This window comes from Oncorhynchus tshawytscha, linkage group LG29 (assembly GCF_018296145.1).
Source record: "Oncorhynchus tshawytscha isolate Ot180627B linkage group LG29, Otsh_v2.0, whole genome shotgun sequence".
Lineage (NCBI taxonomy): Eukaryota > Metazoa > Chordata > Actinopteri > Salmoniformes > Salmonidae > Oncorhynchus > Oncorhynchus tshawytscha.
The window spans coordinates 14,753,878-14,768,538 of NC_056457.1; the positions used below are offsets into that span (position 1 = coordinate 14,753,878).

At 41.6% G+C, this 14,661-nt stretch overlaps 2 protein-coding genes across 2 annotated transcripts in view; one reads left to right on the forward strand and one right to left on the reverse strand.

Moving 5' to 3' along the window:
• The first annotated feature begins 1,917 nt into the window (after positions 1-1,917).
• Positions 1,918-14,661, forward strand: part of LOC112227875 (amyloid beta (A4) precursor protein-binding, family B, member 1 interacting protein) — a 56,989-nt gene continuing 44,245 nt past the window's right edge. The window contains exon 1 of the mRNA XM_024392847.2: positions 1,918-1,938. The gene's annotated coding sequence lies outside the window, so the exon portion shown is untranslated. The remainder of the gene's footprint in view (positions 1,939-14,661) is intronic.
• nell3 (NELL (neural EGFL like) family member 3) lies at positions 7,644-14,234 on the reverse strand. Its single transcript, XM_024392845.2, has 4 exons — positions 14,041-14,234; positions 13,131-13,810; positions 10,591-11,226; positions 7,644-10,427 (listed from the first exon to the last, which is right to left on the reverse strand). The coding sequence occupies exons 2-4, from the start codon at positions 13,789-13,791 to the stop codon at positions 8,890-8,892; spliced, it is 2,835 nt and encodes a 944-aa protein (XP_024248613.1). The 5' UTR covers positions 13,792-13,810; positions 14,041-14,234; the 3' UTR covers positions 7,644-8,889.

Below are 14,661 nucleotides of genomic sequence, written 5' to 3' on the forward strand. Positions count from 1 at the left end.
CGGTTTAGTTGGCGCCATCGATTTGAGTAAACCACTCGTTCAACATGCAGAGAAAGGAATCCAAAAAGCTACCGCTAAACTTTGTTAAAAGAAGTCAAAATACATTTCTACTCAATCTTCAGGTACCCTAAAATGTAATTAGACTATAATATATCATACGGAAAGAGGTATGTTCAATAGAAAAGCTAAGCAAGTGCGCGTCCTCTTCGCCGCACACGCACAGACTGATTTCCAACTCTGACTACCTGTACCAAAACTCAAAATTCTTCCATGTTTGGGAAGAAACAAGCCTGGAACCTTGAACAAAGACTGAGCTGGAATTGCATAGGATCCATAGCTTTCCATTGAAAGAGCATGGGCTCTCAAAAAACAATATTTTCCGGTTTTTCTTTGGATTTTCTCCTACCATATCAATTGTGTTATAGTCTCATACGTCATTTTAACATTTCTACAAACTGCAAAGTCTTTTCTATCCAATGGTACCAATTATAAGCGTATCCTGGCTTCTGGGCCTGAGTAACAGGCAGTTTACTTTGGGCATGTCAGTCAGACAGGAAGGGGAGAAAAATAGACCCTAGCCTGCGATATAGGCATCCTTCTTAACTCAGTTGCCGGAGATGAAGGAAACCGCTCAGGGATTTCACCATGAGGCCAATGGTGACTTTAAAACAGTTACAGAATTGAATAGCTGTAATAGGAGAAAACTGAGGATGGATCAACAACATCATAGTTACTCTACGATACTAAACTAATTGACAGAGTCAAAAGAAATAAGCCTGTACAGAATAAAACATATTCCAAAACATGCATCCTGTTTGCAACACTACACTAAAGTAATACTGTAAAGAATGTGCCAAAGCAATGTAACTTTTTGTCCTGAATACAAAGTGTTATGTTTGGTGCAAATACAGCATATTACTGAGTACCACTCTCTATATTTTCAAGCATAGTGGTGACTGCATCATGTTATGGGTATGCTTCTAATCGTTAAGGACTGGGGGGCTAGGCACAGGCAAAATCCTAGAGGAAAACCTGGTTCATTCGGCTTTCCACCAGACACTGGGAGATGAATTCACCTTTCAGCAGGACAATAACCTAAAACACAAAGCCAAATCTACACTGGAGTTGCTAACCAAGAAGATAATGGTTGTGTAGCAATGATCAACAACCAATTTGACAGAGCTTGAAGAATTTTTGAAAGATTAATGGGCAATCCAGGTGTGCAAAGCTCTTAGAGACTTACCCGGGAAGGACTCACAGCAGTAATTTCTGCCTAAGGTGATTGTAACATATATTGACTGGTGTGTGTGTGTGTGGGGGGTGTGAATAGTTATGTAAATGAGATATTTCTGTATTTCATATTCAATAAATTTGCAAACATTTCTAAGAACATATTTTTACTTTGTCATTGTTGGGTATTGTGTGCAGATAGGTGAATTCAGGCTGTAGCACAACAAAATGTGGAATAAGTCAAGGGGTATGAATACTTTCTGAATGCACTGTATGTATTGTAGTGGTGTAATGTGTACACTGGGAGTCAGGAAGCAAGTTCAGGGAGTGTATTTAAATAAAAAAAATTGAACATAGACCAAAACAAGAAAACCGGGTAGCCTACAGCCATGAACACTGGAACAGAAACAATATCACCTGGGGAAAGAACCAAAGGGAGTGACAGATATAGGGAGGGTAATCAGGCAGATGATGGAGTCCAGGTGAGTCTGATGAGGCGCTGGTGCACTTAACGATGGTGACAGGTGTGCGTAATAATGAGCTGCTTGGTGATTTCGAGCACCGGAGAGGGAGTATGCATGACAAGCGGTGCTGTTTGGCTTAGATAGTAAGCACATGTCACTAGCAACACCAGAGTAGTGGGTTTGATTCCCACTTGGTTCATGACTCACTGTCGTCACTTTGGATTAAACACCTGCTACGTAAGTGGTATGTATTACAGCATTGGCCAATGCAATTTCAGTAAAGCAGTGTGAAAAGACCCCAGCAACTTTATTTTGGATGCATGTATACTGCATAGGGCATGCATTACATGCAAGTACATCTCTGATCTTGTCAATATCAGACTTTGTTTCAACTTGCTGTGAAGTAAAATCACAATAGTTATGATAATACATTACAGTAAATCATACTTTTATATATTTATGCAAACATCAATTTTCATTAAATAGTTCCAAATCTGTTGTAGACAAACCCGTTTAAAATGTATAGGTTTACCAAAGGTTAAGTGATTATTGATTAAGAGAGGTCGGATTAAGTTATAGTAAAATGTATTTTAACAAATGAGAAGACAATCATATCAAAAATGATGTGAGCATTGCGAAAAGCAATTACTTTATATTAACGTGTATTGCAATGTGAAACATGTGTTTCTAGATAAAACACAAATTAAGTTTGGTTAAAGTGACTATGATTTGATGTGTTGTACTTAGTCAATTGAAGATGTACTCAGAGTTTTGTAACAACTGCCTTTTTGATGATCTGTTTTGAGTTTTGTTGTAAGTGTTGTGAAAAAGTACCACATACTTTTTTCAAATGGTACCAAAGCAGTTGGGAAAAAAAAAAACAATGTCAACGTTTAACCGGACAAAGTCGCTGCCACATTAGATTTACTGGTGAGAGCGACAGAATGTAACGCATGAATAGTTGTCTTTAGAGAGGGATTCATTCCCTGACTAACCCAAAAAGATTATCATGGACCCGTGAACCATTAGCATCTCTGCTATGTTATTCCTATTTTAAGTCGTGCATGTGATTATATTACCTTCCTGCAGTAGGGCAGCTACACCTAACCAGATGTTTGTGTGTTTTGGGGTAGGTGTTTTTCATCTCGCACTGTCTTCTAATGCTATGAGGTTGAGGCAATACATCTGATGTCAGGGTCGTCTTCTCCCCTTCATTTCTCCCCATGACTCTGTTCACCGGATCCATGACGGGATGGAAACAAGGTATAGGGGTCACACGAAGAGTGTCAACATCGTTGATGCCCTATTTCAACTGGGCAGCTTTATTGTCCTTCCCATTCTTTGTCTTGTGTTGTGTGTTTCTAATGGGCTCTTCTTCTTCGGTAATGTACTGAGCTTCCACTTGGGGGAAGTATCTGTAAGATAATGGAGCCTGACTGTTACAGACGTGGAAAGGGAAACGTCTGTACAGGTTCCACTGACCTGTTTTAAGCAGTTATAGGCTAAGCTAATTTGCTAACATCTGTAACAGTGTCAATGGTCTTGTAACATAAACAGCTTTGTGGTCGAATGCACAATGCATATTCACAGACCTCAACCGGCTGCGATCAGTCGTTTGTGTGGATGTATTCAGAGATAGATCATCTGTAAGCGCCTGCTGGAGAAGGCAATTAACTGTAGAGTCCACCAGGGAGTTGATGTGAAATGGGGAGCATTCATCCACTGTTTCAAAAAATATACACCACAGGGACATGCTTGCTCATATCCAGCCAAGAAGCTATTTATCGTCAGCGTTCTAATTGGTTATTCATGAAGATGGCCGCAATCTCTCTCTGACATGTTTTTTATAGAGACACACAGCTTTTTCTCAGCCTCATTGAGATTCTGCATGACTCGATCATTCTGATTGCCTTTGACACCAACATGATTAAGGTTGTAAAAAAGAGTATGCAAATTAAATGGTACGATCTTGGTAATCAGAGAATTGGCCAGAAATCAGGGTGAAATATGCAGAGCTGTGGCCAAAGCTGAGAATCGAAGATATTGTGAATTGAATTCTTTTTTTAGTTGCCCTAACATTTTTAGCTGCCCCAATAACTGCCCCAAACCTTTACTGATAAGAACATAAACTTGGTCCAAAATGTGTCTAGAAAAGGCATATTTCATAGTTCTAGTAAATGCTACTCTTTCAGCATGCTGTGAGCAAATGGGAGTAGAAGAGAGGGGGCAGGCAGGCAGGCAGAATTTTGCAGCCTTCTGAACTGAAAGGCTTTTGCTTGGGCCCGTTAACAGTAAGTTTCAGCCTGTGTTTGTGGCTAGTGACCTGCTATTTCATTCCAGCATGCATCACTAACCCCTCTGAGGGATAAAGAGAGTGAAAGACTTGCACAGATGGAGAGAAGAGGAATGAAAGAGAGGAAGAGATTATCTATAGCCCCATTTATACCTGCTGCTAACATGCATCCTGATATTGTCCTGATCTTGTTCTTATCTTGTCTGTTAACAAAATAAGATATGACCTGTCTAAAAATTGTGGGCACAGTCAGAATGTGGACAAGATCAGGACAAAGGACACACACGGTTTAAACGGGGCTTTAGAGCAGGAGAGAGAAACATAATATGGTTATAATACTGTAGAGGATGGTAAGGAGAGTGAGACGTAATCAGTGGCCAAGAACGTTAGACTGAAACCTCGCAACCAGCGGTCAGAGGGGTTCATGCGCATGCATACGCACGCATATACACAGCCATACACTCACACACACACACACACACACACACTCCCTCCCTGTTCTATTCCAGTGCTGTTAGCTATAATTGGTGAACCATTAGTTACTTATTAGCAGAGAGAGTGGGCGGTGTAATTATTAAAGTAGCCAAGCATGGAATGTGGTCTGTAGCAACCAACTGAGATCGTGTCGCAAAGTGCCCCTGTCTTTTAAGAAGGTGCGTTAGCATAATGGAAAATTACTACTTTTACTCTACTACTCCAACAAGAAATGTCAAAGCTGTTAGATGAGATACAAATAGCAGTGGAGTTTTAGAGCCTCACAAAAAGCTAAATACACACTATGAACATTGCAATAGTACATAACTCTCATCCAATCCAAACAGACACGTTCAACTTGTTCTTCTAATGGATTATGCTCATCCAGTACAGTGCAGTATGTCTGCTGGTTTTGAGTAAATGATTATGGACATACTCTATATAGAGTGAGCCATCACAAATGTGTTTTTCTCCCTTTACCCTCTTTTCAAAGTGACGCTATGTAATGATGTGGTGTGTGTGTGTGTGACATCACATCCTCTTAAAATATTTTTTGGGGTTAGACGTCAACCTTGGGCCTAAATGCTTTTTTTAATAAAGAAGAACCGGACACGTTTAACAGTATACAACACGAAGACAGACAGCCAATCCATGTTAGGCTAACCTCCTGTATTGTGTTTATTTGGTGGCTTGTGGCCTCAGAGAAAAACAGCCCACATGGCTTACATTGACTGCAGACAAGAGGAATGACTGGCTTTCACATCCGCTTTTGATTAGACTCCTTCTCTGGGTTTGTCCTTTTTAAGTCAACATTAAGGTAAAAGGGGCCAGGTTTGGGTTTGGAGAGGGTTCAGCGAGGACTACAAATCACTGCAACTGATGTTGCTATAATAGATAGGCCCATGGGGGACCGTGGAACTAGCTAGGGCTTCAACCAGGATTCCTGGAAAACCAGGGAACTTATTTAACATTCCTGGAATATTGTAACCCTAGGTCTAGTTATCATACTGTACATCCCAGTGTTGCAGTTGAGGATACTTAATAAAGTTTATAGTATTTACCTAATTCCATGTAGTTACTGTAGCCTATTTCATTGTGGTAATAAGAATGTAATTACTCAATATAATTTCTAGATACTTAACGTTATGGCAGTTAAATAGCACTCAACACCCTCCCACAAGTGAATGCATTGCAATCAAATAGCATCCAGTTTAGTACTCATTCAGAAGATAGGACTGTTGTGGAAAAAAGATGAGGATGGAGTTGGTTGTTTGTCAGTGTGACCTCAAGTCTTAATGGCCCACTGCAGTCAAAAATGTTATTTTCCTGTGTTTTATATTTTTATATATGTATGTATATATATTCACACTATGAGTTTGGAATAATACTCTGAAATTCTGAACATTTTGATAATGGCCTTTTAGTGTAAGAGCTGTTTGAAACGACAGCCTGAAATTTCAGCCTGTTTTGGTGGGATGTTTTAGCCTGCCTGGTGACATCATTAATTGTCCAATAAGAAAGAGTTCCAAACCTCTCTGCCAATAACAGCTAGTTTTCAGTTTTCAAATTCAGTCCAAGCTAAATTCTTGTTTGAGAAATACTCTTTGCTAGGAAGCTATTTTTGTTTCTTTTTGACCATTTTAATTAAAAACAATCATAGTAAGGTACTTCATTGTTACCCAGAAATGATTTGATATTAAGATAAGAATGGCTACATTGGACCTTTTTAAAGGTTTAAAACATGCAAGCAAAGGAAAGGACTTAAGCCCAATTATTTATATATATACTAGATGACCGAAAGGGTGCGATGTTTTGAAGCCACCGGGCCTCCATCTTGACACTCCCCCACCTTCGTAAAAAATATTTTGTAAGCTATAGAAATGCAATTGTAAATATCTACATTAGTTTTTGCCACATATATTCTATTACAGAGACCTACCTTCATGGATACGTTTACATTATATTATGTGAGCTAAAAAATATATAAAACACTTCCTTAAAGTATAATTGTGTGAAAGTACTAAAAAAAAAATGTCTTCAAAGCCTCTCATTGGCAAATTCATTGCATCAGAAATCCAGGGTTTATATACATCAGTGGTTAAGCCATAAGAAGGTAAATAAACTCACTGCACATATATGCTTTGTGGTGGTGAATGATGTCTCTCCAAGCACCACTGGATAAGTTTACAGTGATTCAGGTTTCATAGCACCTTAATGGTCTATCTTTTAAATGATACTGGACTGTCTTTTTATGAATTAACACTGACTGTCACACACACACACACACACATGATTTGTGTCAAACATTTGAGTGTTAATGAGTATGAGAATTGTAGAAGAAACACATGGTTCGAATTAAAAAGTGAAAATTCAGTTTGAATACTTCTGTCTTAACGGTCCATAGTTTATAATGCACACTATTGTTTTGCTCTAGACACGTGCACAACGTACGTACACGTAAACACCCACATACACGCAGATGCACACAGACATCCTCTCTCTTCTCGTTTTCCCTCTCTCTCTCTCTCTTACACACACAGCTCTGTCTCTCTGCTGCCTTTGATGTTTCCCCTCATACACTGTGGGTCCCATTTGATCGACAACATGAGAAATCTGGAGCGTCGCTCCATCTCACACACCTGTTTTCAATTCAGACTGCAGACAGACACATTCGATTATTTCTCACAATCAGTTTTCGTTCCGATTCAGCCGCTATTAGTCATGTCTGGAGAGGGATAGTTTACCTGTGTGTTAAATATGATGGATTGATTCTAAAATGATTCAAGACCAATAATTAGTACAACTGTATGATTTATTTCTGCAATTTGGACACCTACCTTGCTTAAAAAGTTGATTTCAAATAGGTTCAATATGTTTGGGACTCCATGACATGAGTAATGTCTGGCTGTTAAGTTTTCTATTTAAGCTGTGGAAAATACTGGGTATTTCATGTATGATGGTTGTCAGGATGGTGGGGTCAGTTTTAAAGCTGTCATGGTTGAAAAGACTGAAGAATTAGGCTCATATCATGTGATTCAGTCACATGGTGGAGGTGAGACTGTGTGCCGTCATTCACATTTTTAATCAAAGCCTCTATATCAGGACATACATTTTCTACATGAATGACATCTCAATCAATCTCAGTTCATCCCAAAAATCACACCTAGATGCTGACCCCCTCATCACTTTTTGGTACATTTTTATTTTATTTTTTTAAGCAAGAGGGAGAATCAACCTCTTACAAAATTTGTGAATTTTTATTTGGCTTTGAAAAAAACAAGAATACACTCATTGTTGTTCTACAATACATGTGAAGTCAAACAAATCACCAAGCATTGCATGGCGAAGTGAAAATAAAGCAGAGGTATTTCAGTGACCGACCGCTTTGCTTCGCTTCGCTGCCAAATCGCTGAAACACTTCATTGTGTCTAATTGTTTGGGGGACAGAACATGCACAAAGGCAATTAAGAATGCTATGCATAGGCAGCACTTCCACAGGGCCAAGAGTATTGAGGCTAAAGCACAACATACATTATGCAGTTAACGGTTAACATATTGTTGCTACATAAAACCTGATTTGTGTGAATTATCAAATGTAAAGATGATAATAATCTGAGGATAAACTTTCCCTACACCATTTACGTAAGTATATGTAATGTATACTACACTTATACTGTAGTTCCATGGTCACATAAATATTTGTAACATAATTCTATTGTTTGACATACATGTATCCTAGAAGCACAGTATTGACACAACTGTGATCGTTTTATCAAAATAGATTGAAGTACAATTCTGTTTATGAAGTAAGGTATTGTTTCCAATAGTATATCGATACATTTTTTTCCAATGTTACTCTACTATTATTTTAAGTGACATAAAATTCAGAATAAGTTATTGAAAATATGAAATAAAAATAACAGCTTGGTGAAAGTTAAATATAATACATTTTAAAATATTTAAATGCTCTTTTATCAAAATACTCTAATACACACGCATTGAAAGGCAACATTTCATATTCATGTGCAGGAAATTGATGGAATAAGATATAGCATAATAAAAAGCATAACAAACATTATAAACACACACACATCATTCAGCTTACTTCATACAAAATAATTGGTCACTGCTCAACCAGCCGAAGTACTTCGAGCAACATCAGTACTTGTCATCCCCCCCAAAAAAATCAATGAATCAACAAAGTATCAGTCATAAGATACAAACAACATTAACATAACAAAAATGTTAACATTAGACAAAACACAACCTTCCATTTCAAAAAAGTTCCTCTACCTTGGAAGCACCTGTGACGTTAAGTGAGGTTCCAAATTTGCTCTGTAATTTGAAATTGTGCGAAACCATGTTTGTTTTTAAAACGTGTTGACAAAATGTGACAGAGTCAACAACAAAAAAGGTCCTCTTTTTGGATCACAACGCCACCCAGAGGATGGATATGTTAGTGCCTCCCTTGTGGGTGATCTGGTTAACACGACCACGTACGCAGTCCAGTGTCACATAGATGGCTGTACCGTTTTGGACCTGGAAGGAGGCCCTCAGGCCCACGTTGGCCCACTCGCTGCCCTCAGGCATGTGCCCAGAAATCTGCTGGGCCACAGGTGTAGCCTGTCCACTCTCCCCGCTGCCCCCCTGCCGGTGCAGAGTGAGCTTCACCACGTTACACGAATGGATCAGCTTCAGGTTGAGGGCCACGTTAGCTGTCCCATCCCCCCAGAAGACAAAGTTCTTTTGGCCGTTGGGTTCCCCAGAATGGGCCAGGCGCACTTGGTCTGATTCTGGGCTGACCTGCTGGAAGAGGAGGGCTTTGTTGCGGACGACTCCAGAGGGAAGGCCTGTCCTGGACACTGTGGCAGTCAGGGCAGAGGAGACAGCTGAGGGGATCCAGATAAGGCTCAGTATACTGATCCCAGTACTGTCTCCAAAGTAGCGGATATTACACTGGGATGGGGATAGGATCTCGAAACTAAGCGAGTGCCCACTATCCACCCTGACAGCCCCAGAAAGGGTGATGGATGTGTCCCTGTAGTTGACGCCCGACTTGAATGCCTGCATCAATTCCTGGTTGGTCCCGTTGCGGTTGGCGTAGGCCACCAGAGAGAAGCCCTCTCGGATGCAGGTGTGGCCCATGGAGTACAGTGCTTGCTGTAGGACAAATTTAACCACACCACTCTCTGTGAAGCGCACCCCGCGGCTGTCGTGGGTCAACCCCACCATGTAAGGGTCAGAGACGGAGGTGATGCGGAAGGTTGGACGGTAGTTGGTCTGGTAGTGGGCTGACATTGACATCTGTGCTGTCATGGCCACGGCTCCAGTATCGTGGGACAGCCAGAGCATGCTGAAGGAAGGCCCGTTGAGTTCGTAGACATGAAGGTCCTTGCTCTGGTTGCAATGCTGGTTGGGACTCTTCAGGAACAGAGTCAGCATGTGGTTGGGCTCGACCTCTGCGATGCCACTAACACTAACTCCCTGGAAGTACTTCCCGTCTGGCTGCTCAATGCGGACCCCACTGAGGTCGTGGCCCTCCTCCTCTTGACTGCTGTTGAGTCGCATGCCCACCTGGAGGAAGTTCCTGCAATTGTGCTTTAGGGCAAAGTTATGGTCCAGCCACATCAAGCCGTGCTGCTGGAAGGATAGCCGGCCGGCATGGTTGGACAGCAAGTCGCTGGCTTCTTTGCTCTGGACATTGAGCTGGAGGCCAGGGAAGATGTGGCTGCCGGGGGCCCTGGCTGGGGGCAAGGTCACGGTGGCACCCCAGGACTGGGACATCAGGTTGTCTGTGAAGGGTCCACAGACAGAATCACTGGTGGCTGTACAGGGGATGGCAATGGGTTCTCCATTGCAGTCAGAACAGGCCTGGCACTCCGGAAGCTCCTGGTTGTAGAAGTAGTCATGGCCACATACTCCAGCAGCAGCCTCCCTTTCCGACATGCCCAGGCACCTGAACCCTCCTGCTCAGCATCAAACAACGACAAAGAGATGGGAGAAGGAGATCAGAAATATGAGCATGTGCCAAATTGCTTGATACTCTTAGTTGACTATTCAGTAAAAGGACTTCTGGAACCAGGATGGATATCATGTCTAATTACAAATTAGAAATGTTGTAAGCCTTACCTGGAGTGTTGATGCACTTCACTCCCTGTCCACATAGGTTTGGTAATTCAAGGCATTCGTCTCTGTCCTGGCATATTCTGTCTGCATTGGGAGAGCACTGGGAGACCAGGAAGAAACCAGGTGGGCACATGGTACACTTCTCACACTGCGGTGGCTCCCTCTGGAAGTCACAGTAATCCTCCGGTCCACACGGGGCGCCACACCCCAGCAGGGGGTGCGGAAGGTGGGCTTCCCCGACCACATCCATCAATTTAGCATCTACATCCATGTGCATGTCCTTGCGAACGGCATAGGACTTCTGCAGGTGGCTCCGAGCCTGGCTCTGGAGGCCTGCCAGGTGGCTCTCGAAGTAGCTCTGGAGCTCCCCTTGGAGGCCTTGGAAGGACACCTGTTTGACGGTGTCAGAGAGCAGGCCATACTGTGCCTTGACCACGTCCATCTGCTCATACATGCGGCGCTGCTGCTCCAGGATCTCCCGCTGCTGGACCAACAGCGCCCCCTGCTGTTCGGCTAGCTTTTGCTGCAGGTCGCGGATGATCGTCTGCTGAGCCTGAAGGGCCTCTACCAGCTTCTCCTGCCCCTTAGCCAGTTGGAGGTGTAAGATGAGGGCATCCTCTGAAGGCACCTCATTCTCCCCTGTGAGATGGAATAGGGCAGGGTTTATCGTGTGGAGTAGTCAGAGATAGGATGTGGAACTATGTATAGCTAGCTATTAAACTGGAATCAAGTACTAATAGTGTGCTCCTGTACTCTAAGATGATTAGACTTCAAAACCGTTCAGCAAATCATTAGTGAAATTAATGCTAAGTTAAATATATTGTGAAATTATGATAATACAGTACATCCCTTTTTGAGATTAAATACTTTTTGTTTTTGTTTTGTTAAACTATTTTGGTACAAAATCTAAAAGTCCAACATCAAGTAATGGAAGTTTCCTAGGCAGGCTTTTTATAGACATCAAAGCATTCTAAGTTTTCTTGACTGCCAGACATTTTCTAGTTCAATTGGACTGCAGTCAATGCATGCATAATCTTGGGTCTCAAACACAAGAAGATGGTAGCAATGATGCCTAATGTTGCATGTTAAATGAATCCCAAATAAATTTAAAGTAATTATAGGAATATTATGTGATTTCCATGTAATTTCTAAACAAAAATCTATGTAGCCTACAAGACAAATAATCGCGATGAAAACCGCTTGTTCTGGAATGAGACTACTTTGGTTATTTTGCATATGCATTGTGTAAAGGGGTTCCAAATTGCGCACACATCCACGGAGTTCAATCTGGCACGAGTTGGAACCCCTTTTACACACTATGCATCTTCCCTCGTCTGTCAATTACGTTCTTCTCAATAGACAGCCTACACTGTAAAGGTGTTACTGTGGATTTGACAGTAGATTACAGGCAGCTCGTGGCAAGTAAAACTCTGTATTTCATATTACAGTACACCTAATGTAATATAAATACGGCATCAAAGCAAGTACTGTGTAATTACACAAAGTACAATACCATAAAATATACTGTAAAAAAAAGGTAAATGAATGGATGAATGAAATTCATTGAGGGAGGAGTTAAGGGATTGGTGCAAGCATGTTGGCTGCTAGGTAAAGTGTTTACACATTATAGCATATTAATTAATATTTGGGTATTTATATCACTTGCACTTCTAGAGGTCTTACCAAAGGCTTCCAAACTGGCATCGACTACAGGGCAAAACAGTAGTGATGTTATGTTGAATGCTGGAGCTCCGAGGCATGCGTTGGAATCGAAGCAGTGTGCCGATGACTGTATCACTTTATCAGAAGCATGTGATCAATGATGTCTGAAGCTTTGCTGAACAACCTTATTGGTTTGGTATTTATTTGGCAGAAGACAAAGGCTACACTACGCTCACGCTATGGGACATCGTCTATAGTAATTTGGCAGCTCTAAATTATTTTGACCAGCAGGTGCCACTAGTGTATACTGTGTTGATCAAAGCCTTGAAAATAAGTTCATCATTCAACACAATTGGATGGAAAATCTCAATGCGTCAGGAAGCTTTGTACTCCCATCACTACAAAACAGACCAAAAGGACATGGTAAAGGTTTAATAGTTGCTGCCCATCCAAATTGATGGGGCACTATAACCACAGAGTACAGCATTCTCACTCGAGGGTGCAACAAATATAGCCTACTACATGCCCAACCCTCAAAATATGTTAATGAACCAAAAACAACAATACCATGCACCCACTAGTGGTCAAACGGTTATTAGCGCACCAAAGATATGGTATGGTATTCTGTGGGGTGGAATGACAGTACCATACGACAGTACCATACGAAATACAGCAATGTCTTGCTATGCCCAAAATATTTTCCCACAATGCACCATAATGTACAGTGTGATGCAGTAAAATGTTTCAGAGTATTTGACTGTTTATAATACCCCAAATCACCATATAATTTACAGTTTTCTGTTACTGTGTAGTATTTTAAGGCATTATAACACTAATAATAATATATTTCATGTACAATTGATGTGTGGGTATATACTAACCTGGGTTAATGTCACATGTGAGCTGCACTCCCAAAGGCGCACTGCCAAGTTCAGATGCAGGATATCCAAACTCTGGAAATTCTCCCAGAAACTGAGCAGCTCTGTCCGGCATATGGACAGGGGAAGGCTGGCTGGAAGCTGCGGCATCATCAGCCAGACAGCCCTCTCCCACACAATCTTTTGGACGGGGCTTTGGCCGTATCCTTAGTGGTAATTTACATTCGATTCCTTTGCAGTCTCTGGTGTCGTTAAAAGCGTGGAGCTGTTTCTGAGGAGTAACGCAATCCGCTCCAGTACATCCTGAACCGAAAACTTCAGACGTTTGCATCCTTGCGCTTTCTCTAACGCTGTCACTGTGCCTACCGCGCTGTGGTTGAACAACATACGTGTCTGTTGTGTCTCCTCTTGACTGAGAGCTGTGGTACACATGGTGCTGGCTGGGGACTGCCTGTCCCGATCTGCCCTGTGTTGTTGGATTATATTGCCGCGGTGGTCTGGATGATCTACCCCCCAGGCATTGGGCTCCGACGCACGGTCTGGGATCCCCAGTCTCGCCACCGTGGCAGTGAGTCCCCCGGCATATCTCTGCGACACCTCTTACTGTGTCATGTAGTGATAACGAGTACACCAATAACAACAGCACTGTTCTGGACAATGCCATTTTGCATTTGTTTATCTCCCTGGAGAAAATGAAAAGGATTTAAATTTCAGCATCTTTTCGCTCTTATGACACCAGTGCGCAAAAATGTCATTTTTGGATAGATATGCTTATTTGATTAAATTACATTTGGTTTAGTCTGGATTCCCCCTGTATGTATTTTCATGTTTAACTATAACAGTTAAAGTAGGCTACCTGAAATCCAGATATGACAAAGTAAACTCCAACAGACAAAACAATAGGGAACATTACCTGTGGCTCTGGTATTTGGTGTGGATGCCCTTTTTGAATGTCGTCAATAAGAAAACAATTTGAAACGTGCATCGCTCCCCTCACTCCATGTCTGACCCACTCTGAAGGCTTCTGGAATAGAATGCTAGTATGACATTCCAAAGACTTAATTAGCATCAGGTTTCCCCAGCCGCAAATTAACCCTTCCCCTTCCTATTCTTCCTTCCTATCGGAACACACTAAAAACAAATGGTTCTATATCGTGCCAAATACGGGTTATTGGGCTTGTAAGAATAGCGGAATCGTTTCTGGTACTTTACACTCTTCAAATCAAATCCAGCTTCATTATATAGCACATTTCAGACATGGAATGCAACGCAAAAAACATTGACAATAAAAACTGAAATATTTACTACACAACAAACATAAATGGATATAAAACAAAAATAATAACGCAAACTGAATGAAGGAAAAACAAAGCTAAAAATGTGTGTTTCAAGATCTCTTTTAAATATGTCCACAGTTTCTGCCCCTCTCAGGTTCTCTAGAAGGCTATTCCAGGGGCATAATACCTAAAGGCTGTCTCTCCATGCCTCTTGGTCCTAGGCTTTGGGATAGTTAAAAGGCCAGTGCCAGAAGACC